Here is a 27,564-nt window from a genome sequence, read left to right as displayed (position 1 = left end):
CTTTCTCTGACTAATTTCACTTAACATAATACCCTTTAGTTCCATCCATGTAGTTGCAAATGGCAAAATTTCATTCTTTTTGATAGCTAAGTAATACTCCAGTGTGTGTGTGTGTGTGTGTGTGTGTGTGTGTGTGTGTGTGTGACTTGATATATATCAAGTCATTTGAAATGTTTTAAAAGTTAGTGGGCTCTGAGTGAGGACTTGAGAGCTTCTCTATAAGAAGTATAAACTTCCCACTTTTTAATGGACTTCATGATATATCTTATCCCCTTTAAAAGGTAATTTTTGTGTATGTTCTGATTTCTTTGCTGAAACAAACTTATTGGTAGGGGATATACTATTGTAATTTCAAGACTCAATGACTATGAACAGTAAGTGCCATGAACATGGTTGCTATTAGAAATAGTCATTTATACTTGTTGGTTATTTAAAAATATTCTTCATAAATGGCAGAATTGGCTGATTTTATAAATTTGATAAAGGAGATGATTCTAGTAACACTGCTCAAGAGTTCCTATATGATTCTACTAATGAGCAAGTGAAGAACTGACAATGGTGAGTGTTCCATCCACCTTATCAAGAAGTTGGCCTTGAGGGGCGCCTGGGTGGCGCAGTCGGTTAAGCGTCCGACTTCAGCCAGGTCATGATCTCGCGTTCCGTGAGTTCGAGCCCCGCGTCAGGCTCTGGGCTGATGGCTCAGAGCCTGGAGCCTGTTTCCGATTCTGTGTCTCCCTCTCTCTCTGCCCCTCGCCCGTTCATGCTCTGTCTCTCTCTGTCCCAAAAATAAATAAACGTTGAAAAAAAAAAAAATTAAAAAAAAAAAAAAAAGTTGGCCTTGAAAGAAAGAGGTAAAGGGCATTATCAAAGAAAATCAGTGGGATTAAGTAGTAAATTCTTCAACATGGGGCTGGCGGGACCTTGTCTTGTTTAATGAGGAAGGCAAAAAGAATCTTAGAGATTTATGTTAAGTAGGGAGAAGGAACAGGAGTGGCTCATAACCAACACTATTGAATGTTTACCAGGTGCATGGTTGGAACCACTCTTATCTCCGTTTTATAAATAAGGAATTAGTTACAAAGAGGCTAAGAAATTTGGTATATAATAGAACTAGACTACAGACCCAGCTTTGTCTAACTCCAGACCCAGCAGATCATCATTTACTATATGAGGGGGTTATTCTCTACATAGGGTAAAGGGCAAGTGCCATGGTTTGGGAAATGATATCCAAGCTCTCCCACTTCATTTGCCATTGCTTTCAGCCTTACACCTCATGCTCCAACAAAGTTTCCCCTGACATCCCACTGGATTCCATGCCCCCATACCTTCAAGACAAGGGTTCTCTGAGCCCAACATTTTTCCTATCAAATGCCATTCTTTCTCATTATGAGTCTAAATTTTGGAATAAATTTATAAACTTAAAAAATTATATCTACATATATACACACATATATATTATTATATGTACATGAACTTATTATATGTAATATAAAATCCAAACTGAAGGTTTTTTGAGATACCACCCTGGCCAACATTGTATTTTGTAAGGAAGAAAAATGGTGATGATGGTGATGGTGAGGGTGGTAGTGGTAGAAAGGATATAATTTTCTTGGGAATATTAAATGCAAACATCTTGGCACTTTTTTTAACATTTATTCATTTTTGAAAGTCAGAGAGACAGAACACGAATGGGGGAGAGGCAGAGAGAGAGGGAGACACAGAATCGGAAGCAGGCTCCAGGCTCTGAGCCATCAGCACAGAGCCCGATGTGGGGCTTGAACCCATGAACCGCAAGATCATGACCTGAGCCGAAGTTGGATGCTCAACCAACTGAGCCACCCAGGTGCCCCTCTTGGCACTTTTTTAAACAGAAAATTATTCCTTGAGGCAGGGGTCTTGTCTAATTAATCCTTATCTTTATAGCCTAGCATAGTGTATGGCACATATTAGACACTCAAATGTATTGATTTAGATTTTCCCTTCTCTCACATAATTTTCCCTTTGCTTATACCAGGGTTTGTAGTTCGTGCTTCTATTATAATATCATTATACTTGTTGCATTAGAAGTAAGTTTGATTACTAGTGAAAATAACACTTGACTAACAGTAGCTTCAACAATTAACTTGAAGCTTGGCATCCAAGACTGACGGAGCAATTAAAGGGTATCGTCAAGGAACCAGCTCCTCCTATCTTAATTTTCTACTCTCCTTAGTATAGGGCTTTTTCTTCTCATGGTTGAGAGATGGTCACTGGCCCTCCAGGTAGTGTATCTACATTCTAGGAAGAAGAAGGAGAAATATTAGAGGACAAAGAATAAAAGTATGATCTTCAAAAAGCCTTGCCTTATAGTCTTGGAATGAAAGTTCTCCCTAGGGACTCTCACTTATATCTCATTACACAGAACTGTGACACATGGCTATCTATAGCTACAGAAGTGGTCAAGAATTGGAGTATTTGGTTGTTCAGCCTATATAGCATGAGAAGCCAAGAGAGAGGAGATTGAAGTAGTTTACAGAGTCAAGCTATAGGTCTGTCCTACAGGTTTTTTAGTTACTTCATGTAAGTTTATTTTTCCTGGTATATCGTCAGCCTATAGAGAACAAAAAATATGTTTTTGTAATCTTTGAATTACCTAGAGTGACTACCAACATGTCTCAGTTGTCTAAGACATTGTGGCTACTCAACCAATGTTGTTATTTTAACTTTAATTTAGAAATATGAACCAGACAAGAATTAGTGATTCTAATTTCTCTGAAAATGATGGAATCCATAGATGTTTCTTTGGTAGCTCATTTCAACATTGAAAAATTGCCTAGCGCTTATGAAGGAAATTGAAGAAGACACAAAGAAATGGAAAAACATTCCATGCTCATGGATTGGAAGAATACACTTGATCTTAGCCAAAAGGCCAAGAAGCAATGGATTGGAAGAATAAATATTGTTAAAATGTCAATACTACCCAAAGCAATCTACACATTCAATGCAATCCCAATCAAAATTGCACCAGCATTCTTCTCAGAGCTAGTACAAACAATTCTAAAATTTGTATGAAACCATAAAAGACCCCGAATAGCCAAAGTAATATTGAAGAAGAAAACCAAAGTGGGGGGCATCACAATCCCAGACTTTAGCCTCTACTACAAAGCTGTAATCATCAAGACAGCATGGTATTGGCACAAAAACAGACACATGGACAAATGGAATAGAATAGAGAACCCAGAATTGGACCCACAAATGTATGGCCAACTAATCTTTGACAAAGCAGGAAAGAATATCCAATGGAAAAAAGTCTCTTTAGCAAATGGTGCTGGGAGAACTGGACAGCAACATTCAGAAGAATGAAACTAGACCACTTTCTTACACCATACACAGAAATAAACTCAAAATGGATGAAAGACCTAAATGTGAGACAGGAAACTATCAAAACACTAGAGAAAAAAACAGGCAACAACCTCTTTGACCTCAGCCACAGCAATTTCCTACTCGACACATCTCCAAAGGCAAGGGAATTAAAAGCAAAAATGAACTATTGGGACCTCATCAAGATAAAAACCTTCTGCACTGCCAAGGAAACAATCAACAAAACTAAAAGGCAACCGACAGAATGGGAAAAGATATTTGCAAATGACATATCAGACAAAGGGCTAGTATCCAAAATCTATAAGAGCTCACCAAACTCCACACCCAAAAAACAAATAATCCAGTGAAGAAATGGGCAGAAGACATGAATAGACACTTCTCTAAAGAAGACATCCAGATGGCCAACAGGCACATGAAAAGATGCTCAGCATCGCTCCTCATCAGGGAAATACAGATCAAAATCACACTGAGATACCACCTCAGACCAGTCAGAGTGGCTAAAATGAACAAATCAGGAGACTATAGATGCTGGCGAGGATGTGGAGAAACGGGAACCCTCTTGCACTGTTGGTGGGAATGCAAACTGGTGCAGCTGCTCTGGAAAACAGTGTGGAGGTTCCTCAAAAAATTAAAAATAGAACTACCCTATGACCCAGCAATAGCTCTGCTAAGAATTTACCCAAGGGATACAGGAGTGCTGATGCTTAGGGGCACTTGTACCCCAATGTTTATAGCAGCACTTTCAACAATAGCCAAATTATGGAAAGAGCCTAAATGTCCATCAACTGATGAGTGGATAAAGAAATTGTGGTTTATATACACAATGGAATACTACTTGGCAATGAGAAAGGATGAAATCTGGCCATTTGCAGCAACGTGGATGGAACTGGAGGGTATTATGCTAAGTGAAATAGGTCAGTCAGAGACAGACAGATACCATATGTTTTCACTCATGTGTGGATCTTGAGAAACTTAACAGAAGACCTTGGGGAAGGGGAAGGGGAAGGGGAAAAAAGTTACAGAGAGGGAGGGAGGCAAGCCATAAGAGACTCTTAAATACAGAGAACAAACTGAGGGTTGATAGAGGTGGAAGAGAGGGGAAAGTGGGTGGTGGGCATTGAGGAGGGCACTTGTTGGGATGAGCACTGGGTGTTGTATGGAAGCCAATTTGACAATAAATTATATTAAGGAAGGAAGGAAGGAAGGAAGGAAGGAAGGAAGGAAGAGAAAAATTGCCTGGAGATTTCCTGTTTCATCAAGCCAGACCATTAGAGAGAACGATTTAACAGTAGTATTGCTTGGAATATTTGAAATATAACTCAGAAAACAGGGTGGGAAAGACATCATATAAAAATATGATAAACAAGGGCTTTTTCAGGAGAGGTAGAAAGTAAATAAGAATTAGTATAACATATTGTAATCAAAGAAAAGGTTAGCAATTGAAAGTTAAGAATAGTCTAATTTAAAATATTTTAGACATTCAGAGTTCCAAGGGAAAAAATAAGTACAATTCATTCATTTAAATTGTTCAAATTGCTGCTTAATTCATTCATATAAATCTCAAGTTGATGCCACATATCTGTACTATTTCTCCTTCGAAACAGTTCCCGTTCCTCTCCCTTGTGTCATCTTATTTTTAATTATAAATCATGGGAGATGAAGATAAAGCAATTGAACATGAAGATTTTACACCATCCACAGGAATGGACCACACAGCCTCTACATATCAAGAAACACAGGTAAACCTATGATCAAATATAGAGCATTCCAACCATTTCCTTAAAAGAGGGACTATATATTTCCAAATCTCTGATACAGTTGTGTTCTCTTCATGCTCTATCACTCAATTAACAGTTCTTCCCATTTTTAATCCCCCAATTTGTACAGTAGGTGTGACTACCAGTTTTCCCAGATTCATTAGCAGCTGGCCCTACGTGAGGCTGGAAAAATAGAGAGCCTGTGAAATGCTTTGTGTTCCCAGCCTCACCCCTAGAATGGTTGTGATTACTTCCCTCCCTTTTTACTGCTTAAATTCAAGTAGATGAATGAATTTGAATTCATTTTTACCACAAATAGTTATTTTTTCTGAACCACTTTAATATATTAACCAACTATTGCCTTGAAAAATATCTTTAGTAGGCTAATTTTTAAACCCAGTATTGTAAAACAAAATGAAATAGTATGTGTACCCCAAGGATTTATAATGCTACAAATAGTGACTCAATGGTAAATATTCCTCTAACATAATTCTTGTTCCAAGCATTCACTGATTAGCTATTAGTATAGCTCTGCATTTCCACTATAAAGTGTTAGCCTTGATTCTAGCAGTAAAAATTTGATTTGTGATTTGATGACTTGATAGCTATAAAAATGTACAGCAGAGGGGCGCCTGGGTGGCGCAGTCGGTTAAGCGTCCGACTTCAGCCAGGTCACGATCTCGTGGTCTGTGAGTTCGAGCCCCGCGTCAGGCTCTGGGCTGATGGCTCAGAGCCTGGAGCCTGTTTCCGATTCTGTGTCTCCCTCTCTCTCTGCCCCTCCCCCGTTCATGCTCTGTCTCTCTCTGTCCCAAAAATAAATAAACGTTGAAAAAAAATTTTTTTTAAAAATGTACAGCAGATATAACCGTTCTAAGTATTATTAAATTGTTTTAAACACAGGAGGAAGCAGTTATGAACTCTAAAGGAATAGATGCAAAAGAACCAACAGAAGGAAGTAACCTCCTGAATAGCAGTGAAAAAAAGCTACAAGAAATACCAACTGAATCAAATAATTTGCGAAGACTAGGACAAACATTTGCTTGCCCTCCACATGGCTTGCTGGCTAGAGGGATAACAAATGGTATGTAAATGGTAAAAAATAATTCAGAAAGAGACGGTAAAAGATGAAATTGTTTTAATGAGAGATTCCAAAATAATATGGTTTAAAGAACAAAAAGAAGTTTACTTCTGTATACATAAAAACTAGAGTGCTATTGCTACTACCATTCCAGCTAGCAGGAAAAGAGCAGAGATCAAAGACATTTTCCTTTTCTGTCTGTGAGTAATTTCACAGGATTACCTTAGGCCTCCAATGAGAAAAATGAGAAATCACCTGTAAACAGAAAGGTACTACATAAATGTTGGGTTTAATCGTTATTAAGTAATGCAACTAATGTTTGAACAAACAGCTTAATTTATGCTTCCAAATGAATCCATCATTTTGTAAGAATCTTGGTTTCCAATCCAACTTACTCCAGTACAACTACTATTACCTAAAATATTTGGGAGATTTTTCTTTTTTTTAATGTTTTATTTATTTTTGAGAGAGAAAGAGCACATGAGCAGTGGAGGGACAGAGAGAGGGAGATAGAGGATCTGAAGCAGGCTCTGTGCTGACAGCAGAGAGACCACTGTGGAGCTCGAACTCACAAACCATGAGATCAACAAACCATGAGATCATGACCTGAACTGAAGTGGGACACTTAACCAACTGAGCCACCCGGGCACCCCTGGAGGACTTTTCTTTGGGAGTTTATCTCAGCACTATTTCACATACTGTCTTTGAGGAACGGATTTGGTTTTTGGAGGGAGCCAAACATTATTATGATATCAATTTGAAGAATAGATGGATATTCAGATTCAGTAATCCTGTTTTTTTGTTCAGAAAGGAAATTTTGTGTGTGTGTGTGTGTGTGTGTGTGTGTGTGTGTGTGTGTGAGAGAGAGAGAGAGAGAGAGAGAGAGAGAGAGAGTGAAGTGTATGTATTTTGTACATTGGAGGAAATGTAGTAGGAAAAAGAAGGGCTTTGAAAATTGTCTATAAATGCTGACTTTTTGTTAATTTTTTAAGTTTATTTATTTATTTTGAGAGAGATAGAGATAGTGCGAGTGGGGGAGGGGTAGAGAGAGAGGGGGAGAGAGAATCCCAAGCAGGCACTACATTGCCAGCACAGAGCCCGATACAGGGCTCGAACTCATGAAACCATGAGATCATGACCTTGAGCCAAAACGGAGAGTTGAACACTTAACTGACTGAGCCACCCAGGCACCCTATAAATGAGAATTTGAAGACAATTTCAAAATGATATTGAGGAGCGACAGCACCACTAGAGTAAATATATATCTTCCCAAAGTAAATATGTTGAAGAATATAATACATTTGATCTAAAAGTTGTGTTTACTAAAAAATCAGACTCAGTTATTGTTATACTTCATTTGTGAGCTCTGAAAAACATTTTTACCATTCTCAACTGGGACAGTTGAAGCCCAGTTATACTCTAGGCTCTACATATGTGTTTAATAAAATTAGGTAAGTCTGTAAACTAGCATGAGAAAAAAATCTCAAACTTTATTTAAAAAATGTAGAGAAAAACAGGTTCCAAAATATATACCAGTTGATAAGACAACATATAATTTAATACCTTTTCTGTCCTATTTATTATTTTTTTGAAATTTCACCATTCAAATCATGGCACATTTCTAGTTAAAACATTTACAGTAAAACAGATAGTGATTGCATTAGGGAAAGGGTGTAAATGAATGATGTGATTTGGAGACTCATTTTTTAATTTTTTTTTATTTTTAGAGAGAAAGGGGGTGGGGGACAGGCACTGGGAGAGGAAGAGAGAGAATCTTTTTAAAAAAAATTTTTTTTAACATTTATTTTTGAGACAGAGACAGAGCATGAATGGGGGGAGGGTCAAAGACAGAGGGAGACACAGAATCTGAAGCAGGCTCCAGGCTCCGAGCTATCAGCACAGAGCCCAACGCGGGGCTCCAACTCAGGGACTGTGAGATCATGACCGGAGCCGAAGTTGGACGTTTAACTGACTGAGCCACCCAGGTGCCCCAGAAGAGAGAGAATCTTAAGCAGGTTCCGTGCTCAGTGCAGAGGCAGACACAGGGCTTGATCCTATGACCCTGGGATAATGACCTGAGCCAAAATCAAGAGTTGGTTGCACAACCGACTAAGCCACCCAGGTATCCCAGAGAGTCATTTTTTAAAAATTCTATGATCATTGTCCATAAAGGTGCCTGAGAAATGGGAACTCATAATATATAAACACCTCTTCACTTGTTTTCCTGTGCTTCTGTTGCTTAGGCTTACAGGACTGTTCTTTTTTTTTTTTTTTTTTTTCCTATACTCCTTCCTGTATCACTTCAGTATATTTACATATTTTTCTTAAGTAAATCTGATTTTCCAAAATCATAAATGAGAAGTAAATTACTAACTGGATTAAATGTGATTTAGAGAAACCCTGTAAATATACACTTACTATTTATTTAGAACTGCATTTTGAATATGAAAAAGGAAAGGAATGTTAGAGGTTTAAAAGAAAAGTGGTCTTGAAGTGGAAAACTTAATCCTACCTTTCTGAATTTTGTACAAAACTGATTTTGTGCTATGATAAAGTAAAATTTAGTAGTTTACAATTCCTACTTTCCCATTACACTTCCCATACTATATAGAAATTTCAGCTTCTCTACCCAACTGGAAGATACAGAAGGCGCTTTAGTTATTTCATAGCATCACAGCCTACAAAATCTGTAATAATTCTGTGAGGGTTAAAAAATGGGACAATGGATTTGATCTCTAGCAATGGGGTGGATGACATTCAATGAACAGCCCTCTCACTTATGTCAATGAAAACATCTGAAAACAATATTTTAAGTCTCTTTAAATATACCTTTTATCTGTCAAGAAAACAGGAAATCATCAGATACTAAAAACAGTATGACTAGGAGAGATAAATAAGCACTCAAGCTGGCTTTTGCTCTGGGGCTTCTGCAAAACACCAGTGAACTTGAGATTCATTTTGAGAACCATGAGAGTATAAGAGGCTATGCGTGGGCCTGCCCAGGTTGGGAGAAAAAGGAGAAATCATTCCTTCTCACCCACACAAAGCTGGAACCCAATGTAATGATGAATTTGAGGTAAACCTGCCCTGCAGAGGGGACCCGCAGCTAAACTTGACTGTCTGAACTGTAGTGCTGTCTGGGCAAGAAAAGAGTCTCCACTAAATATGTGTAACTTCATGCTGATCTGTGTTCCAAAGTCACAGAAAAAAACGTCAAGCTGAAAATATATCTAAAAGTAGTCCCGGATTGTTAAGATTGTAAGCACATGGTAGGGGCAAATTCATATCCTATCTGGGAAAACTGACATTCAACTTCAGCAATTCCCAAAGATTAAGTTTCAGGGAAGAGCTCACTGTTGCCAAAAACAAAAGCAACAAAACAAAAACAAAAGTCACAACATGCACAAGGAAACACGTTTCAAAAATTTGCATTATCAGAAAATAAAATATAAAATATTTTCAATAACTATGAAGAAATTAAAGAGGAGGTAACAAATATAAGTATAAAACAAGAAACTATTTACAAAAATGAACACATTTCAATAAGCACCAACTTCTAGAAATGAAAGATATAATAAAGTAATTGAAATTTCAAACTCAGTAGATTAGGCAGCAGATTAAGTGAAAAGAAAATTGGTAATCTAGTAAATAGGTCTGAAGAGATTACAATGCAGTACACACAGAAAAAAAAATGGACGATATGAAAACTGGGCTTACCCAAATGGAGAAGAGACTGTGACTGTTCAATGTTTTAATCATAGTTCCAGAAAAATACAGGGAAAAGAATAGGGAAGAGGAAATATTTAAACAAATAAAGACAGAATGTTCCAGAATGGATGGAAAACATAAATCCTAAGCAAACTAAAAGGAAGCCATATGGAAATTAACATAAGTACTGAACAGATCACACTGAAATTGCAGAAAACCAAAGAAAAAGAAAGATCTTAAAAATAGCCAAAGGAGGGGCATCTGGGTGGCTCAGTCGGCTAAGCGTCCGACTTGGGCTCAGGTCATGATCTCACGGTCTGTGAGTTCGAGCCCCATGTCGGGCTCTGTGCTGACAGCTGAAAGCCTGGAGCCTGCTTCAGATTCCCCTCTTCAGATTTCCCTCCCCCACTAGTTCTCTCTCTCTCTCTCTCTCTCTCTGTCTCAAAAATAAATAAACATTAAAAAAATTTTTTTTAAATAGCCAAAGGAAAAAAAAAATTCCTAAAAGACACTTAAAAACAGCAATAAAAGCCAGAAAACCAAGGGACAGTATTTTAAAGAAACTGGAAGATAGTAACTCTCAACCTAGAACTGTATACCCTGAAAAACTATCTTTTAAGAATGAGAATAAAGATAATTCCAGATCAATAAAACTAAGAATTTGTTACCAACAGATCTTCATGAGAAATATAGCATGCTCTGGTGCACTGTTTCTGAACTATGAATTAGTTCATATATGATGGTAAATGAGGAATTGTGTTAGTGTAACATGAAAATTTGCATTTGTACATAATTTCTCCTGCCATGTTAATATTTTACATCACCAAACAATGGCATGTGAATGCAAAACGCATTGAAAAACAAGAACAGATAAAAAAGGTCAGATATATGATTCCTTACAATTAAAGATAAAGCCTTACTAAAATGAAGACTTTTTAAAAAGCTTACCTCCCTATAGAAGTACTTTTTTTTTTTTTTTCAGACAGTTAGTTGCTGGTTTAGGGGTTTCAGAGGCTTTTTAAACTTTCTAGACCATTAAACTATCTAATGAAACCATATATGGATGTAGAAGCTGACATTACAAACAAAGTAGCTGCCAACACTTTCCCTCAGTTAAAACAACAACAACAAATATTTGATTGATGGAGAAAGCTATAATCTGGATCAGATTTGGACAGAACTGCTTACTATTTAAAGCAAATGCTTTCAAGGTTCTACATCTTGAAATAATACATGTGGTTCCAAGGGTTTGGGTCTGCCAAAAAGAGACTGTGAAATGCAAATGCCAGTGGAGATTTAACTGCACTAGCACTTTTATTAGGATCATTACTGTTTTTGTCAATACTTTGGTCACAGGATTTAAGCTTTGAGTTGTCTGCCCAACTGTTTTCCCATGAGTCTTTGTTGTTTCAGTGTAAACTTTAGTACAACACAAGGTTTTCAAACAAGGAAACATGTTTCACCTTCTAATAGAAATACCTCTATTAAAGGAAATACTTTAGGCAACAAAATAATTGTCCCAGATAAAAAATTTGAGTTGCCATAATGAATAATGATCAAAATGGGAAATAGGTGAGTATATGGATAATTCTAAACCAACATTGACTATAGAAAAGAAACAATAATAGTGTTTAATTCAAGACAGAACTAAAATACTAGAATGTGATTATTCAGGTATTCTCATGTTCCTATGAAGAGAGTAAAGATAGCCAGTGTTTCCCTTTTTATTAACGAGTGAATATTTGTGGTAAAATTATAAAGGAAAAAGGAGGAATGATAAAAAAAAAATTCAAGATCGTAGTTCCTTCTGACGGTGTGAAAGGAGATGGGAGATGGGACTAAGAGGGGCACATGGGTGGATCCAAAGGCACTAGTAATATCCTATTTCTTAAGATGGTTGGTAATTATTACCCAATTGTTCATATTACTGATGCTTTCTAAAATTTACACATGGTTATAAATACTTGTATGTATGTTCGATATTTTTAAAATTTTTATATTATATTGAAACCATATGACAACTTACTGATAGAAACTAGTTTTCCTGGTTTATTTCAGTTACCATGGTTGTTCTTCTCTGGGCTGTAGTTTGGTCAATTACTACCAGCGAATGTCTTCCTGGAGGAAATCTATTTGGAATTATAATCCTATTCTATTGTGCCATCATTGGAGGTAAACTTTTGGGGCTCATCAAGTTACCTACATTACCTCCACTGCCTCCTCTTCTAGGTAAGTGCTAAATACTTTCTGACTTCAAGAGTAAATCATATTTTAAAAACTGTAGTTTGGGAAGCTTTGGGAAATAAATATAAAATATTTCTGTATTTGATGTGTTGGAGCCAAAAGCCAATTATTAAATTTTGAGTTTGGTAAGCCAGTTGTTAAACACAGAATTTTTTAAAAATTAAATTATATATATTTACAATTAAATAACTTGCATTAAAAATAAAACCAGTAGATACTCAAAACTAATCACTTACGGCATTTTCTCCTTATCTAGGCTCTTGAAATTATGGAAACAATATATAGTGGTGTGCCACTGGCTCTGTCTTCCCAACTGCACATTCATTGACATCGTGTTGGTAGCTTAACATCAACCATGGTAGAAGTAACTGTAAGACAGAAATGCTACAAAACTAGGGCTCAATGTATTGTAAGTCACTCACATCACTGACAAAGGAGTGAAGGGGTCGTCTGCCAGATCAGTATCAGGTGGCCATATCAATCTAGACCATCCAGAAACAGTGTCCCAGCGAAGTTGTTGTCACATTCATTTGGAGAACAAAAAAATGCTTCCTCTTGCGCCCCCCCCCCAAAACTCCAAAAGAAACTCTTAACATATTTTTGAGTCCTTGTTAGATTATTATTTCTTTTGAACTCTGCTCATTTCAGCACTATTTGTAATGAAAAATCTGAAAAGTTCCTTAAAGTCCATTAATTGGTTCAAAAAATTACAGTACTTCCAAACAATGAGATACTATTTCTACTATTAGAAAATGAGGCACACGAACACACATACTGAGGCATGCTTACATAGGTATACAAACTTTTCTGGAAAGGCAAAGAAAACCCTTAAGAGTGAAAATCTTTGGAGAATGAAGATCGAAAGTTTGCAGTTGGAATAGAACATGTACTTGTCACTTCCTACTTGTTGGTGATGTTTTAATTCACCATGAGCATGTGTTATCCTTATTACTCTTTAAAAAACAACTGTGGTTGGCTAGTTCCCACTTTCAAAAATTCTGAAAGACCGTAACTGCAGAATTCAAAACTTTACGAGACCTTCTTCTAGATTAAATGGCAGTGATGCTTCCTGGCCTAGCGGTGTCTGGAGCAAGTCACAAAAGCTATGCTTGTCATTAGTCTCCATTCTCATAGCTTACATACAGAACATTGCAACAATAGTAAGTTTGTTTAGTGATTTAATGTGTAATGCTTGTAAGGTCATGCTGAGAAGAGGGTACTGCTAGAGAAGAACAGTCTGGAAGCCCAGTGTCTGGTGGAGAAGTCTCTCTTTCCTGTTGTAGGGGCATGTGGTATCAGCGAGGGCAGGATTCTCTCGCAAACTCCTCAGCTCCCTCGGTCACTGTCAACTACTGACACTTCCCAGAATGTGTCATACTTCTCTTCATACCTTGGAAGAAACTGCTAACCCATCCAGAAACTTCTTGACTCTCCACCCGGTTCTTCCCCTTGTTTGGATCCCTCTGACTTACTACTCTTCTCTCACTCATACAACACTTCTTTATGCTTCCATAAAATTGAGGTTGTCAGTTTATCTCACTCCCCTAGAGGCTGAAAACTTGTTGAGATGTAGTACCAAGTTTTTGTTCATTATTATACTTCTACTACCTACTGTACTGTCTAAAATACTGAAGGCATTTGGTAAACAGTAAATGGCTGAATGAAAGAAGAATCAGAAGCTGACCTGACAGAGCAATGTCCATTTCTTCATAACTCACAAGCCTTTGGAAAGCAAGGATTTTTTTTAATGTTTTTTTATGTTTATTTTTTTAATTTTTTTTTAATGTTTATTTTTTGAGAGAGAGAGCACAGGTAGGGGAGGGGCAGAGAGAGAGGGAGACCCAGAATCTGAAGCAGTCTCCACGCTCCGTGCTGTCAGCACAGAACCAGAAGCGATGCTCAAACTCACGAACCATGAGATCATGACCTGAACCAAAGTCAGAATGCTCAATGGATTGAACCACCCAGGCGCCTCGCAAGTTATGTATTTTTTGTTAAATTACCTGGCTTGAGGGTGAAATAGAATCCACATAGGTATTTGTTGATAATTCAGGTAATCTGACATAGCAAATAACTTCAGGAGCTGTTTACTTTGCACATAAAAGAGTGACTGAATTAGGCATTGTATTAAAACATTTTATATTTATAATTTGATCACATTTCTATCTGAATACTCCATTACTGATTCTAATGATTTTTATTTGCATATTAAAGGCTTTTCTTAGCTCCTCTAATATAGTATATTATTTTAATTTTTTATTGAAAGTTTTATTTAAATTCTAGTTAGTTAACATATAATGTAATATTGGTTTCAGGAATAGAATTTAGTGATTCATCTTGCATATAACACCCAGTGCCCATCATAACAAGTGCCCTCCTTAATACCCATCACCCATCTAGCCCATCTCCCCACCCACCTCCCTCCATCAACTGTCAATTTGTTCTCTATCATTTAGAGTATCTTATGGATTATGAGCAGGTAGATAGGCTAAATGAGTAAGGGGCATTAAGGAAGACACTTGTTGGGATGAGCACTGGGTGCTGTACATAGGTGATGAATCACTGGAATCTACTCCTGAAATCATTATTGCACTATATGCTAACTAGGATACATATAAATAAATAAATAAATAAATAAATAAATAAATAAATATATATATATATATTTTAAAATAATAAAAAAAGAAAAAGAAAAAAAATAAAATTCAAAGAAAAAAAAGAGTATCTTATGGTTTGCTTCCCTGTCTTTTTTTCCCTTCACATATGTTCATCTGTTTTGTTTCCTAAATTCCACATGTGAGTGAAATCATATGATATTTGCTTTTCTCTGACTTATTACACTTAGCATAATATACTAATATTATGGATATGGATATATAATATACTAATATTATGGATATGGATATATAATATCCATCCACATTGTTGCAAATAGCAAGACTTCATTCTTTTTGATGGCTAATATTCCATTGTGTGTGTGTGTGTGTGCATATATATATACATATATATATATATATATATATGTATATATACACCATATCTTCTTTATTTATTAATCAGTCAGTGGACACTTGGGCTCTTTCTGTAGTTTGCTATTACTGATAATGCTGCTATAAACATCAGAGGGCATGTACCCTTTGAATCTATATTTTTGTATCCTTTGGGTAAATACCTAGCAGTGCAATTGCTACATCATAGGGTAGTTCTATTTTTAACTTTTTGAGGAGCCTCCATAAGTGTTTCCCAGAGTGGCCACACTAATTTGCATTCCCACCAACAGCATAAGACAGTTCCTTTCTCCACAGCCTCACCAACATCTGTTGTTTCTTGTGTTAGTTTTAACCATTCTGACAGGTGTGAGGTGGTATCCCATCATGGTTTGGTTTGCATTTCCCTGATGATGAGTGAGATTGAGCATCTTTTCATGCATCTGTTAGCCATCTGCATGATGGAAAAGTATCGATTCATGTCTTCTCATTTTTTCACTGGATTGTTTTTTGGGTGTTGAGTTTGGTGAGTTCTTTATAGATTTTGAATACTAACCCTTTATCTGATATGTCACTTGCAAATATCTTCGCCCATTCCATAGGCTGCCTTTTTGCTTTGTTGATTGTTTCCGTTGCTGTGCAGAAGCTTTTTATCTTAATGAAGTCCCATTAGTTCTTTTGTGCTTTTGTTTCCTTTGCCTCCAGCAATGTGTCTAGTAAGAAGTTGCTACAGCCAAAGTCAAACGGGTTGCTATCTGTGTTCTCCTCTAGGATTTTGATGGTTTCCTATCTCACATTTAGGTCTTTCATCCATTTAAACAAAAATGTTAAACAAAAGAATATTAAAGAGACATGAACTCAAAAAGTAAAAATGCCAAAAATATCTTCTCTATTTGAAAACCAACTAAGGAGTTGTTTGACTTCTCCATTCTAGGCATGCTTCTTGCTGGGTTTCTTGTCAGAAATATCCCTGTCATCAGTGATAATGTACAGATCAAGCATAAGTGGTCTTCCTCTTTGAGAAGCATAGCCCTGTCTATCATATTGGTTCGTGCTGGCCTTGGGCTTGATTCAAAGGTATGAAGTATAAATTTCTAATTGTTGACTAGGAATTGAACTCTTCCAGTACTGCTACTATTCAGAATCACCGTGCTTTAGGCACTTTGTGTGACAGTCTAAAGAAGAGAATGGAGGGGGGGCCTGGGTGGCTCAGTTGGTTAAGTGTCTGCTCAGGTCTTGATCTCACAGTTCGTGAGTTTGAGCCCCACATCAGGCTCTGTGCTGACAGCTCAGAGCCTGGATCCTGGTTCGGATTCTGTGTCTCCCTCTCTGTACACCATCCCCGCTTGCACTCTCTCTCTGTGTCTCAAAAATGAATAAATGTTAAAAAAATTTTTTTTAAAGAAAAGAATGGAGTTTATTTCATGGAGGATTGACTATTCCCAGAAGATGACCCTATATTCGTTCTTGGAGGAAGGTGGAATTACTGTCTGGGGACAGCACTAACAATAAAGGCTCCCCTTTTCTCTGACAGAGATATAGGTCATCCTTATAAATAACAGGATAGAGAGAGGATAGCACATTTATGGCATGCAAAGCCTTATGCAAGTGCTTAGGGCTAACTATACAGCTCAAGAAACTGCTTGATGCATAGGACGAGTCTCAAGTATGCCTTTTTTAATGCTTTTACTAATGTATATTTTTGAATGAGAGAATGAGTGTTCTTGGGGATGAAGGTTTTCATCCTGGCCTCATTCTGGGGCCACAAGTTATAAATAAAGCTAACACCGAGAGGGTTAAATCAGCTACTTTGGGGATTAATGAGCACAGACTACAGAACATCCTGCTTGAGTTCAAACCTAGCTGCACAATTTACCAATTTCATGATCTTGGACAAATGACTTTAACTTGTATCTTTTTAGATGAGGACATCTAAATATAATGGGGATAGTAATTTCACCTATATCATAGTGTTGCTATGAGGACTAAATAAGCTATCTCCAAAACACTTCAAACCCTGAAATGTTTGTTAGATAAAACTCATTACCTGGCAAATTCATGATAATCCAAACATGGTCTGAATACTGAAGAAAAGTGTCTAATGTCATAATCTCTTTCTGTCTTTAAATGATTATTTTTGTATTTCTGTTTGCATATTTCAGGCCCTGAAGAAGTTGAAGGGTGTTTGTATAAGACTGTCCATGGGTCCTTGTCTTGTGGAGGCATGCACATCTGCACTTCTGGCCCACTTTCTAATGGGCTTACCATGGCAATGGGGATTTATCCTGGGGTAATGGTTTTTCTTTTTCGTATGAAAACAATGCAGGGATGTTTGGGGCTTTCTCTGATTCCATACCAGAGAATGCATAATAGCATTTTCTTAAGGACATCAGAAAATACAACATGGATATTCCAGCGTAATCTAAATATTATAACTTCAAAATATACTATTTATAGAATACATCTAACTTTTACAGGCATTATGATTTAAACAGTTGAAGAATTAATGGTGTTTTACCTACACCTTATTCCATGCTGGTGAGAGAGATGCCATATCTCACCTCAAAGTCCATACAAAGGGTAATAAACATATCAACAGTAATGAACACCTAACACTCTTTCTCCTTCTTTTGTCACCAGACAGTTATGATTGGGTGGTTCTGTTGTCTCTTCCTTCCACTGCCAGTTCTTCTAATGGTTAACAGCCATAAGAAGTAAATAAATAAAGGGGAGCCTGGGCGGCTCATCGGTTAAGTGTCTGACTTCGGCTCAGGTCAAGATCTCACAGTTCGTGGGTTCGAGCCCCACGTTGGGCTCTCTGCTGACAGCTCAGAGCCTGGAGCCTGCTTCAGATTCTGTGTCTCCCTCTCTCTCTGCCCCTCCCTCACTCACTCATGCTCTCTCTCTGTCTCTCAAAAATAAATAAACATTAAAAAAAGAAGTAAATAATTATGAAAGTACTTAGTAAGAATTTAGTACTAATTAGTAGGCAAGAAGCAAGAAATCCTTACTTCTGGTTAAGACGGTAGAGCTATACTGCCTGGATTTAAATCCCAGCTCTGTGACTCCAATATGTGAACTTCGCAAGTTATTTAATCTCTCTGCATCTCGTTTGCAAGAATGAAGTCTCCTCATTTGCAGAATGAAGATAATTATTGTAGCTACCTTTTAGAGTTGTTGTGAGGATTAAATTAGTTAATTTATGTAGAGCACTTAAAATGGTGTTTGGCACATAGTAAACACTGTAAAATGTTTTCTGCTGTTACTGCTGCTGCTAGTGTTAGTATCACTGTCACTGCCATTATGGGCTTCTTCTAATCTGTGGTCTTATTCTACTTACCAAGTCCCAACAGAAGACCTAATATCAGTCAGTTCCAATTTAAAAAGCCTGCAGCTGTGTTCTTCAAACCTCATACCATAAATGTTTCGTCTTTATTTTTTTTAATGTTTTATTTATTTTTGAGAGAGAGCAAACGGGGGAGGGGACAGAGGATCCAAAGTGGGCTCTGTGCTGATAGCAGCAAACCTGATATGTGGCTCGAACCCACGAACTATGAGATCATGACCTCAGCCAAAGTCAGATACTCAACCAACTGAGCCATGCAGTCGCCCTGGCTTGCTTTATTTATTTATTTATTTATTTATTTATTTATTTATTTATTTTTTAAGGCAGATTCCTGCAACCTAATCCCATTAGGTCTTCTGTGCCACCCATAACTATATATTTCAGGGCAACCTAAGTGGTTCCAATATAGGCTGTCTGTAGCCACACTTTCAAAAAGTGTTCTGTAGAACTTGTGTGTGTGTGTGTGTGTGTGTGTGTGTGTGTGTGTGTGTTTCCAGTTTGGTGCTTCACTGCTATTTGAAAGACAGTAGTTGTCTAAAGTGTAACCTCTAAAAGAGTAGATGTTATTATAATTTCAACAATAATAATAATGAGTAAGCTGCTATCACAAATGTTTAAAGCGCTGCCTACTTAGTTTTGTTTTAGGTGCTGTATCTCCAGCTGTCGTAGTGCCTTCAATGCTCCTTTTGCAGGAAGGAGGCTATGGAGTTGAAAAAGGCGTCCCAACCTTGCTTATGGCTGCTGGCAGCTTTGATGATATTCTGGCTATCACTGGCTTCAACACATGCTTGGGCATGGCCTTTTCCACAGGTAAACTGGTCAGTTCACGATGTGCTGTTCCCTTGGGCTACAGAGACATAGATTATGATGTTACAAACTGGGCATATTTGCTTGATAACTGAATACGGCAGATTAAAATGGAGAAACCAACTCCACAGTTTAGTTCTATACCTGAGGAGGGACCAGTAGCTTATTTTACTCCCTTCACCCTCTGGACATGGACTGTTCCAATGGTCTGGTAAATGCATTGACAGGGATCCAGAGTAGCAAAGTTTAAGAAAGGATTAGAATAGCTTTTGCATGGGGGCGCCTGGGTGGCGCAGTCGGTTAAGCGTCCGACTTCAGCCAGGTCACGATCTCGCGGTCCGTGAGTTCGAGCCCCGCGTCGGGCTCTGGGCTGATGGCTCAGAGCCTGGAGCCTGTTTCCCATTCTGTGTCTCCCTCTCTCTCTGGCCCTCCCCCGTTCATGCTCTGTCTCTCTCTCTGTCCCAAAAATAAATAAACGTTGAAAAAAAAAAATTAAAAAAAAAAAAAAAGAATAGCTTTTGCATGGAGGCTTCTGAGAAAGCTCAATCTTGGAGACTTCACACAGAGATGAGTAGGTTTTTCAAAGACAACAATGACACAGAGCAGTCCAAGTGAAAGGAACAGCATTCTTCTAAAATAGGAACAGTTTCTGCTCTCTGTAACATTTTATGGGTAATAATGGCAATGATTTTTCACAGGTATCTTACTTCCTTACTGAGTGTCTGACATGGATGTATTTTGTGCTAAGCAGTAATAAAAGAAGAGTGTAAAACATTTTTTGTCTCCCACTATTATTTAAGACTTTTACTATCCTTTGGCACAGCACAAGTTTATTTTTAAACCATGTCCAAGATTCAGAGATAAGATTTGCGATCCCATGCGATTGACAAAATGTAATTGTAGAGTGAGTTTAGCTTCCAATTATTGTGGAACACATTTTCTTGGGAAGTCATATGTTCTCAGTATCTCTACTCCCATAGTTATCTAGGGATAACATTTTAGGATTTAGGCTGATTACCTAGAACCTCAACTCTGCCCACTGCCCCAAGTTCCTTATATCCGGTCACCCTCCATACACTGCTGTGCATCACTGGTAAATTAACCTTGTCAAAACATGACTCTCATAGTATTACTTTTTGGTACAAGAACCAGTGAGGATTCTCTATTACCTGTTAGGTCAAATCTACACCCTTGTCTTTAATTTTACTGTACCTATCCAAACTTATGTTCTCACTGCCTTCCTGGTATACACCTTTGAAACCATGGTTCTCAGCCTCAGCTGCATACTAGAATTACCTGGAGAATTTTTAAAAATACTTGTAAGTGAGCACTACCTTAGACCAATTAAATCAGAACCTTTGGGAATAGAAACCAGGCTTTATGCAAGAGTTTGCATTAGAATCACACGGGAGGAGAAGAAGAGGGATGAGGGGGCAAGAGGGAGGGTGTACTGGGGTTTCATAATCTGGGGAGTATGGGCTATGGATAGTTTAAAGAACTTTCCTAGTCAACAATGCTGTGTTCCCTCTGCCCTGCTCCACTAAATGTGGTCCTTAGACGTTTTGGATGGGAACTACCAGGAGCCTCTTTAAAATATGGATCCCAAGCCCTGCCAGGCTTACTGAATCAGAATTTTTAGAGGTGGGTCCAAGAAGTCTTTTTTTTTTCCTTACATACTAGAGACTGAAACTAATTAGCTACTTTTTATACATTTATAGTGAATTATTTATTGTAATAGCTTGAGACATTTGCTACTGTCACAGCTAGATGTTTCTGACAGTCACACCATTATCTAACATAGAGCTGCTCTGGCTAAATAAAATTACTACAGAGGTAATTCTTTTTTTTTTTTCTTTTAATAAGAGAGATGATTAAAACTGTAAGGAGGGAAAAACTGTTGCCCATCTACCCACCTTCAGTCCATTGGCTGGGCCCTGTAAATCAGAATGACAAAAGACAAATTAACAAGAGAAAAGCATGTGCACCCTGTTGTGCATGTTGTTAGCATGTGCACCTTGCTTACATAGGGGAGTACTTACTCACTGATGCCTAACTCAAAGAGGTGGTTAGAATTTGGTATATAAATATATATATAATTTGCATGTAAGTGAACCATGCAACTCAAACCTGTATGTGATGTATATATCACATCTTAGCAAAAAACAGTAATTTTGGTGAAATGCAAGACAAAAGAAAAGAACTTTTAGAGGCAGCAAATTGTGGAAAGGCAAATAGGGTAACCAATGGTATCTAGGGATGCTCTTAGTAGAATCTGTCTTTGGGATGATAAGAGTCTGAAGTTGTCCCAGTGGTTAACTTCTGTCCTTCTGGTAGAGGAAAAATTTATGCCCTTAAAAGTTTATGCTCTCCTTGTAGGCAAATAGGAGGAGATAGATACCTTTTCTTGATTCTGTTTCTTCTCAATTGCCTTCTGCTCAAAATCATCTTTATGCCAAAGTGGCATACCTTGGTGTGGCATATTGTTACCCTAAACTACAATAATAAGAAACTACATACTAGTTGCATTTTTTAAAATGTTGTGTTTATTTTTGAGACAGAGACAGACCGAGAGAGAGAGAGAGAGAGAGAGAGAGAGAGAGAACATGAGTGGGGGAGGGGCAAAAAAGAGAGGGGGACAGGGGATCCAAAGTGGGCTCTGTGCTGAGAGCAGAGAGCCCTATGCAGGGCACGAACTCATGAACTGTGAGATCATGACCTGCGCCTAAATCGAGAGTTGGACGCTTAACCAACTGAGCTACCCAGGCGCCCCAGTACCTATTTTCTTTGAATAGTGTGGAAGGAAGGACTTCATGTGTTGAGCAATTTACTATGATTTTGTGTACAATGTGCTAACAGATTTTTTTAAAGTATTCTAAATTCTGTTTGCTATGAAAGAAAACAGAAGTCTACTTATATATATATATATATATATTATGATACTTCAAAGAAGCAATCCAACAAATAAAGGCTCTTCTAAGAGCAGTTTCAAAAATAATTTGTTTTTGGGGGTGCCTGGGTGGTTCAGTCAGTTAAATGTCTGACTTCAGCTCAGGTCATGATCTCGGGGTTCGTGAATTCGAGCCCTGCTAGGGCTCTGTGCTGACAGCTCAGAGCCTGGAGCCTGCTTTGGATTCTGTGACTCCCTCTCTCTCTGCCCCACCCCTGTTTGCACTGTGTCTCTAAAAAATGAATAAACATTAAAAAAATTTTTTTTTTTAGTAATTTGTTTTCAGATTTACTTTTAGAAATAGCTTTTGAGAAACAGTAAGTCCCCTACACTCCTTGTAGTAAGAAAAGATTCTTGGGGTACTTGGCTGGCTCAGTTGGAAGGGCATGTGACTCCTGACCTTGAGGGTCATGAGTTTGAGCCCCACATTGGGTATAGAGATTACTAAAAACAAAAAAATAAATAAATACATTTTAAAAACTTAAAAAAATAAAAGATTCTTGATTTAACTGCCAAATTTTTAAGTTACTGTATTCTTTACATATCAGAGCTACCATAATCAATTATTAGTAAAAAATCAGGCTCTTAATTGGCAATTTGAAAACTAGATATGCCTTCTCACCCAGCCTGTGCCTATAGTATAGTAGAACAAATTAGCTCTGTTCATGAATTTTATCTTTCATATTTTCTTAGGCCATTTAAGTAAACTTTTATTGATGTAAGCATAAAAGAAGGGCGCAAATCATAGTTTATACCAATTTTGAAATTTATCTGCAATAATATGCATAGGTTTCTTATAATATAGGCCCATCTTATTAGACATTTTACATCACATATATTTAAGAAAGTGGAGAGCAGGAAATACCTGTATAACTTTCCTTCTATGTAATTAGATGCTTTTTATGTTGATAATTAAAGTAAAGTCTAAGTATTTACAGATTTAGAGTTCTGCCTGAAGTTTTTCTTTTTATGTGTTTTTAAGGCTCCACAATTTTTAATGTTCTCAGAGGAATTTTAGAGGTGGTAATTGGTATGGCAACTGGATCTCTTCTTGGATTTTTTATTCAGTACTTTCCAAGCAGTGACCAGGTAAAAGAAATAATCTATGGGAAAGTCATGCTCTAAAATGTCATTGGAAAAACATTCTGGAACAGTCCCCTGAACGTGAAGAACACGATTTAGAAAATGGCCCCCCATTGTAAAACTGCTTATTCCCAAATCAATGCTATCCATGAGATGCATGAACAAGGCTAGATGTGCAGTTGACCCCTGAACAATGCAGGGATTAGGGGCACTGACCCTGTGCACAGTCAGAAATCCATGTATAACTTTTGACTCCCAAAAACTTAATTACTAATAGCCTGCTGTTGACTAGAATCCTTTCTGATAACATAAACAGTTGATTAACACATATTTTATATGTTGTATGTACTATATACTGTATTCTTATAATAAAGTAAGCTAGAGAAAAGAAGATATTATTAAGAAAATCGTAAAGGAAATACATTTATAGTAGTGTACTGTATTTATCAAAAAAAAAAAAAAAATTTGCATGTAAGTGGACCATGCAGCTCAAATCTGTGTTAAGGGTCAACTGTATAAGGTTTTAATGCAATCCTAAAATTTTTACTCTAATGTATATTCTATAAACTTACATTTTACTGAAAAATAAATAACATCATTTCCAGAATATGCAAGCAATCCTTTCTTTTTGTTTTTATTTTTTATTTTATTATTATTATTAATATTAGCTAAGTCAAGATGTAAAATGGCTTTGGGGCCCTCTTTTTAGTATCAGCATATCTTAGATTATAATACTACCTATACCTTAACATCTCATTGTAATATAGTCTAGTATTTGTCACCAAGATGATCAAAGTTCTTTACTCATCACAATAATTTCATAATATTCACAGAGGGTTTTTTTGTTTTGTTTTCCTTTACCCTCCTAAGTCTCTTGGGATAGACAAACGTATAAGAGTCTTTGTTTTCCTATAAGAACTGGCATTATTTTGAAATTTCAGAGAATTTTGAATGGAAATATAAACTTAACTAAAGTAGAACTTTAAAAAAATTAATATTTCCATTATAAGAAAGTATGATGAGTTGGATTTTTACTATGCTCCAAAACCCTCCAACTAAAATTGTAAAAAATTTTATGAATGCATAAAAGAAAATTATAGGATTTTCTAATTACACAACAAAATAAAGAAAAGAGTGATGGCTTACATTTTGTTGCTTACTGTATATAAAATGATATAGTAAGTACAATAAAGTGCCACTACATTCAATATGGCAGCCACCAGCTACATGTGGCTATAGCAGATAGAGAACATTTCAGTGGTGCAGATGTAGAAATTTCCATCATCACTGGATGTTCTTTTGGGAAGCACTGATCTAGTACAATCATATAAACTCACGTAATCTAGTGTGAACCACATAAGACCCATGAAGAGAATACTATTAATAGTATTCATCAGTACCTTTCTACTGATGAGGAGATTGAGATTTAAGAAGTAACTTGAACAAGTTCATATAGCTAGAAAGCAGCAGAGCTGGGAGTGAACTCTAGTAATCCTGAGCCTGGATGCTTCCAAGTCAAGCACTTCTAAAGACCTACTTGCCTTCTAAAGTGATCAAGAAGTTTAGGCCATGGCAAACATTTTTCTAGATATGTCTTCTAAGGCAAGGGAAACAAAAGCAAAAATAAGCTATTGGAACTACATCAAAATAAAAAGCTTTTGCACAACAAAGGAAACCATTAACAAAACTAAAAGACTAAAACCTACTAAATGGGAGAAAATATTTGCAAATGATGTATCCAAGAAGGCTTAGTATCCAAAATATATAAAGAACTTATACAACTCAACACCTATATATATATATATATATATATATATATATATATATATTCTGGTACTCTGCCCATTTTTAATCGGAATATATATATATATGTGTATATATATATATATGTATATACATGTATATATGTATGTGTATATATATGTATATACATGTATATATGTATGTATATACATATATATATATATATATATATATATTCCGATTAAAAATGGGCAGAGTACCAGAATGGACATTTTTCCAAAGAAGACATAATATATGGCCAACAGACACATGAAAAGATGTTCAACATCACTAACCATTAGGAAAATGCAAATCAAAACCACAATGAGTTATTACTTTACACCTGTCAGAATGGCTAACATCAAAAAGATAAGAAATAACAAGTATTGGATACAGAGAAAATGGAACACTGCACGGTTGGTGGGAAGGTAAACTGGTACAGCCACTGTGGAAATCAGTGTGGCGGTTCCTCAAAAAATAAAAAATAGAATTACTATATGACTCAGTAATTCTACTACTGGGTATCTACTCAAAGAAAACACTAATTTGAGAAGATTATGAACCCCTGTATTTATTGCAGTATTATTTACAATAGCCAAGATATGGAAGCAACCTAAGTGTCCATCAATAGATAAATGCTAAGGAAGGTGTGATATATATACAATAGAACATTGAACAGCCATAAAAAAGAATGTGATCTTGCCATTTGCAATAACATGGATGGATCCAGAGGGTATTATGCTAGTAAATAAGTCAAACTGAAAAAGACAAAGAGCATATGATTTCACTCACATGTGGAATCTAAAAACAAAACAAATGAATAAATAAACAGGAAGGAGAATCATGTTTAGAAAAAAAAATGAGGAGAGCATGGCATTAAGGAGTAACCAGCCTAAAAATACTAGAGATATCACATCTTTAACTTTCACAAAAACACTGTGACAAAACTGCTTTCAGGGAGGAGAAGAAAAAAAGCCTGAGGAAGCTAAGTTATGTGACCACTACATATGCCAGTAGTGTAAAAGAGCTAGAATTTTAACTCTGGTCTGTCTGGCTCCAAAGCCCACGCACTTTTTTCTACTATTACATTCAGCCCTGTGAAATTCTGCTTGGATAACTGCAGGAGAATACAACTAGTGTTCTTGGAAGAGGAAGCTGCATTTGTCCATGTGCTGACTCTACTTTTATTAAGGAAAAGAAAGTAAATGTCATGGCATGCATTTATTTGCCTAGACAGACATTTTCATTTTCCACTAAGTCCTGAATATAGAAAAAGCAATCATTAAAAATCAGTTATAGGAAATAATTGAGCTAATCAACCTTTCTTTTTCTCCTCAAGGACAAACTTGTGTGGAAGAGAGCATTCATTGTTTTGGGGCTGTCCATACTAGCTGTGTTCAGCAGCGTGTATTTTGGTTTCCCTGGGTCAGGAGGATTGTGCACACTGGTCATGTCCTTCCTTGCAGGTTTGAGATGGGCCGGCGAAAAGGTGAATTTCAAGTTCTTCTCATTTAAGTTCTTTCTGATCAGAGTAAATTTTTTTCTTTACAGATGTTTCCTAATATCAAATTAATAAAATTATTTAATCACAAAAGCTATTTTCTATGCATATGTAAATGTATGCCCAAGTGTACACACAGACATCCTTTTCCCCCTTATATACCAATCTGTAATTTGATGACTTAAAAATATATTATGGTCATATTTCCATGCTGCCTCCCTATTCTTTGTAAGGGCTACGGCTACAGAGTATTGCATGGTATAGCTGTCCTATATTTAACCAGTCTCCTGATAACAGATTTTAAATTGTTTCTGGTTTTCTACTAAGACAAAAAGTATTTCGGTAAAATATCATACCTATGCCATATTTCATTAACTCTAAGATGCTATCAAATCTAAGAAGCACCATTTTACATGCTACCAAGAAAGAAAAAAGAATACTACCTATTAAACTATGACATGACATCCTAATTTCAGAAATTTTAAAATGTGAAAAAAAATCAAAAAAATACGACATACGTTTGAGTTTATCTATAGGATAAATTTCCAGAAACAGGATTGCTCTATGAAGGAGTATATACATTGATATTTTGATAATATCAATTTTCCCTTTTTAAAGACTGCGCCTGTTTATATTTTCACCAACAGTATGTGAAGATCTGTCTTTCTGATCTGAGTATTTTCAATCTTCAGATATTTTGCTAATCTGATAGGTTAAAAATGTATCTCATTATTGATCTGACTTACATTTCTTTATGAGTGAAGCTAATCATCTTTTCCTGTGCTTACTAACCGGTTTGCTCAAAAGCCTGTGCCTATTTTTTTAAAAGGTTGTTTTGGTTTTTCTTATTGATTTTCATGATCATTAAGATTATTGATTTTTTTGATATGTACTATGGAAATTAGCTGGTTGTTATTTACTAATTTTAATTTCAAGTTACATCCTTATAGATTTGAACTTGACA

At 36.6% G+C, this 27,564-nt stretch overlaps 1 protein-coding gene across 5 annotated transcripts in view; it reads left to right on the top strand.

The window, feature by feature from the left end:
- The first annotated feature begins 4,980 nt into the window (after positions 1-4,980).
- SLC9B2 (solute carrier family 9 member B2) overlaps positions 4,981-27,564 on the top strand; it is a 36,023-nt gene continuing 13,439 nt past the window's right edge. For 2 of the 5 annotated variants that reach the window (XM_047092197.1, XM_047092201.1), the window contains exons 1-8: positions 4,981-5,099; positions 6,018-6,198; positions 11,962-12,132; positions 16,069-16,211; positions 17,297-17,424; positions 19,115-19,290; positions 23,217-23,323; positions 26,439-26,588. In XM_047092197.1, coding sequence (XP_046948153.1) covers positions 5,010-5,099; positions 6,018-6,198; positions 11,962-12,132; positions 16,069-16,211; positions 17,297-17,424; positions 19,115-19,290; positions 23,217-23,323; positions 26,439-26,588 — 1,146 coding nt within the window. In that variant the 5' untranslated portion in view covers positions 4,981-5,009. The remainder of the gene's footprint in view (positions 5,100-6,017; positions 6,199-11,961; positions 12,133-16,068; positions 16,212-17,296; positions 17,425-19,114; positions 19,291-23,216; positions 23,324-26,438; positions 26,589-27,564) is intronic. The other 3 variants (XM_047092198.1, XM_047092202.1, XM_047092199.1) reach the window with 2 other exon arrangements.

The sequence above is a fragment of the Lynx rufus genome, unplaced genomic scaffold, assembly GCF_022079265.1.
Source record: "Lynx rufus isolate CCGP_SWC_20201006 ecotype Redwood Valley unplaced genomic scaffold, mLynRuf1.p SCAF_3, whole genome shotgun sequence".
In the NCBI taxonomy this organism is placed as follows: Eukaryota; Metazoa; Chordata; class Mammalia; order Carnivora; family Felidae; genus Lynx; species Lynx rufus.
This window is presented reverse-complemented; position numbering and strand designations above follow the sequence as displayed.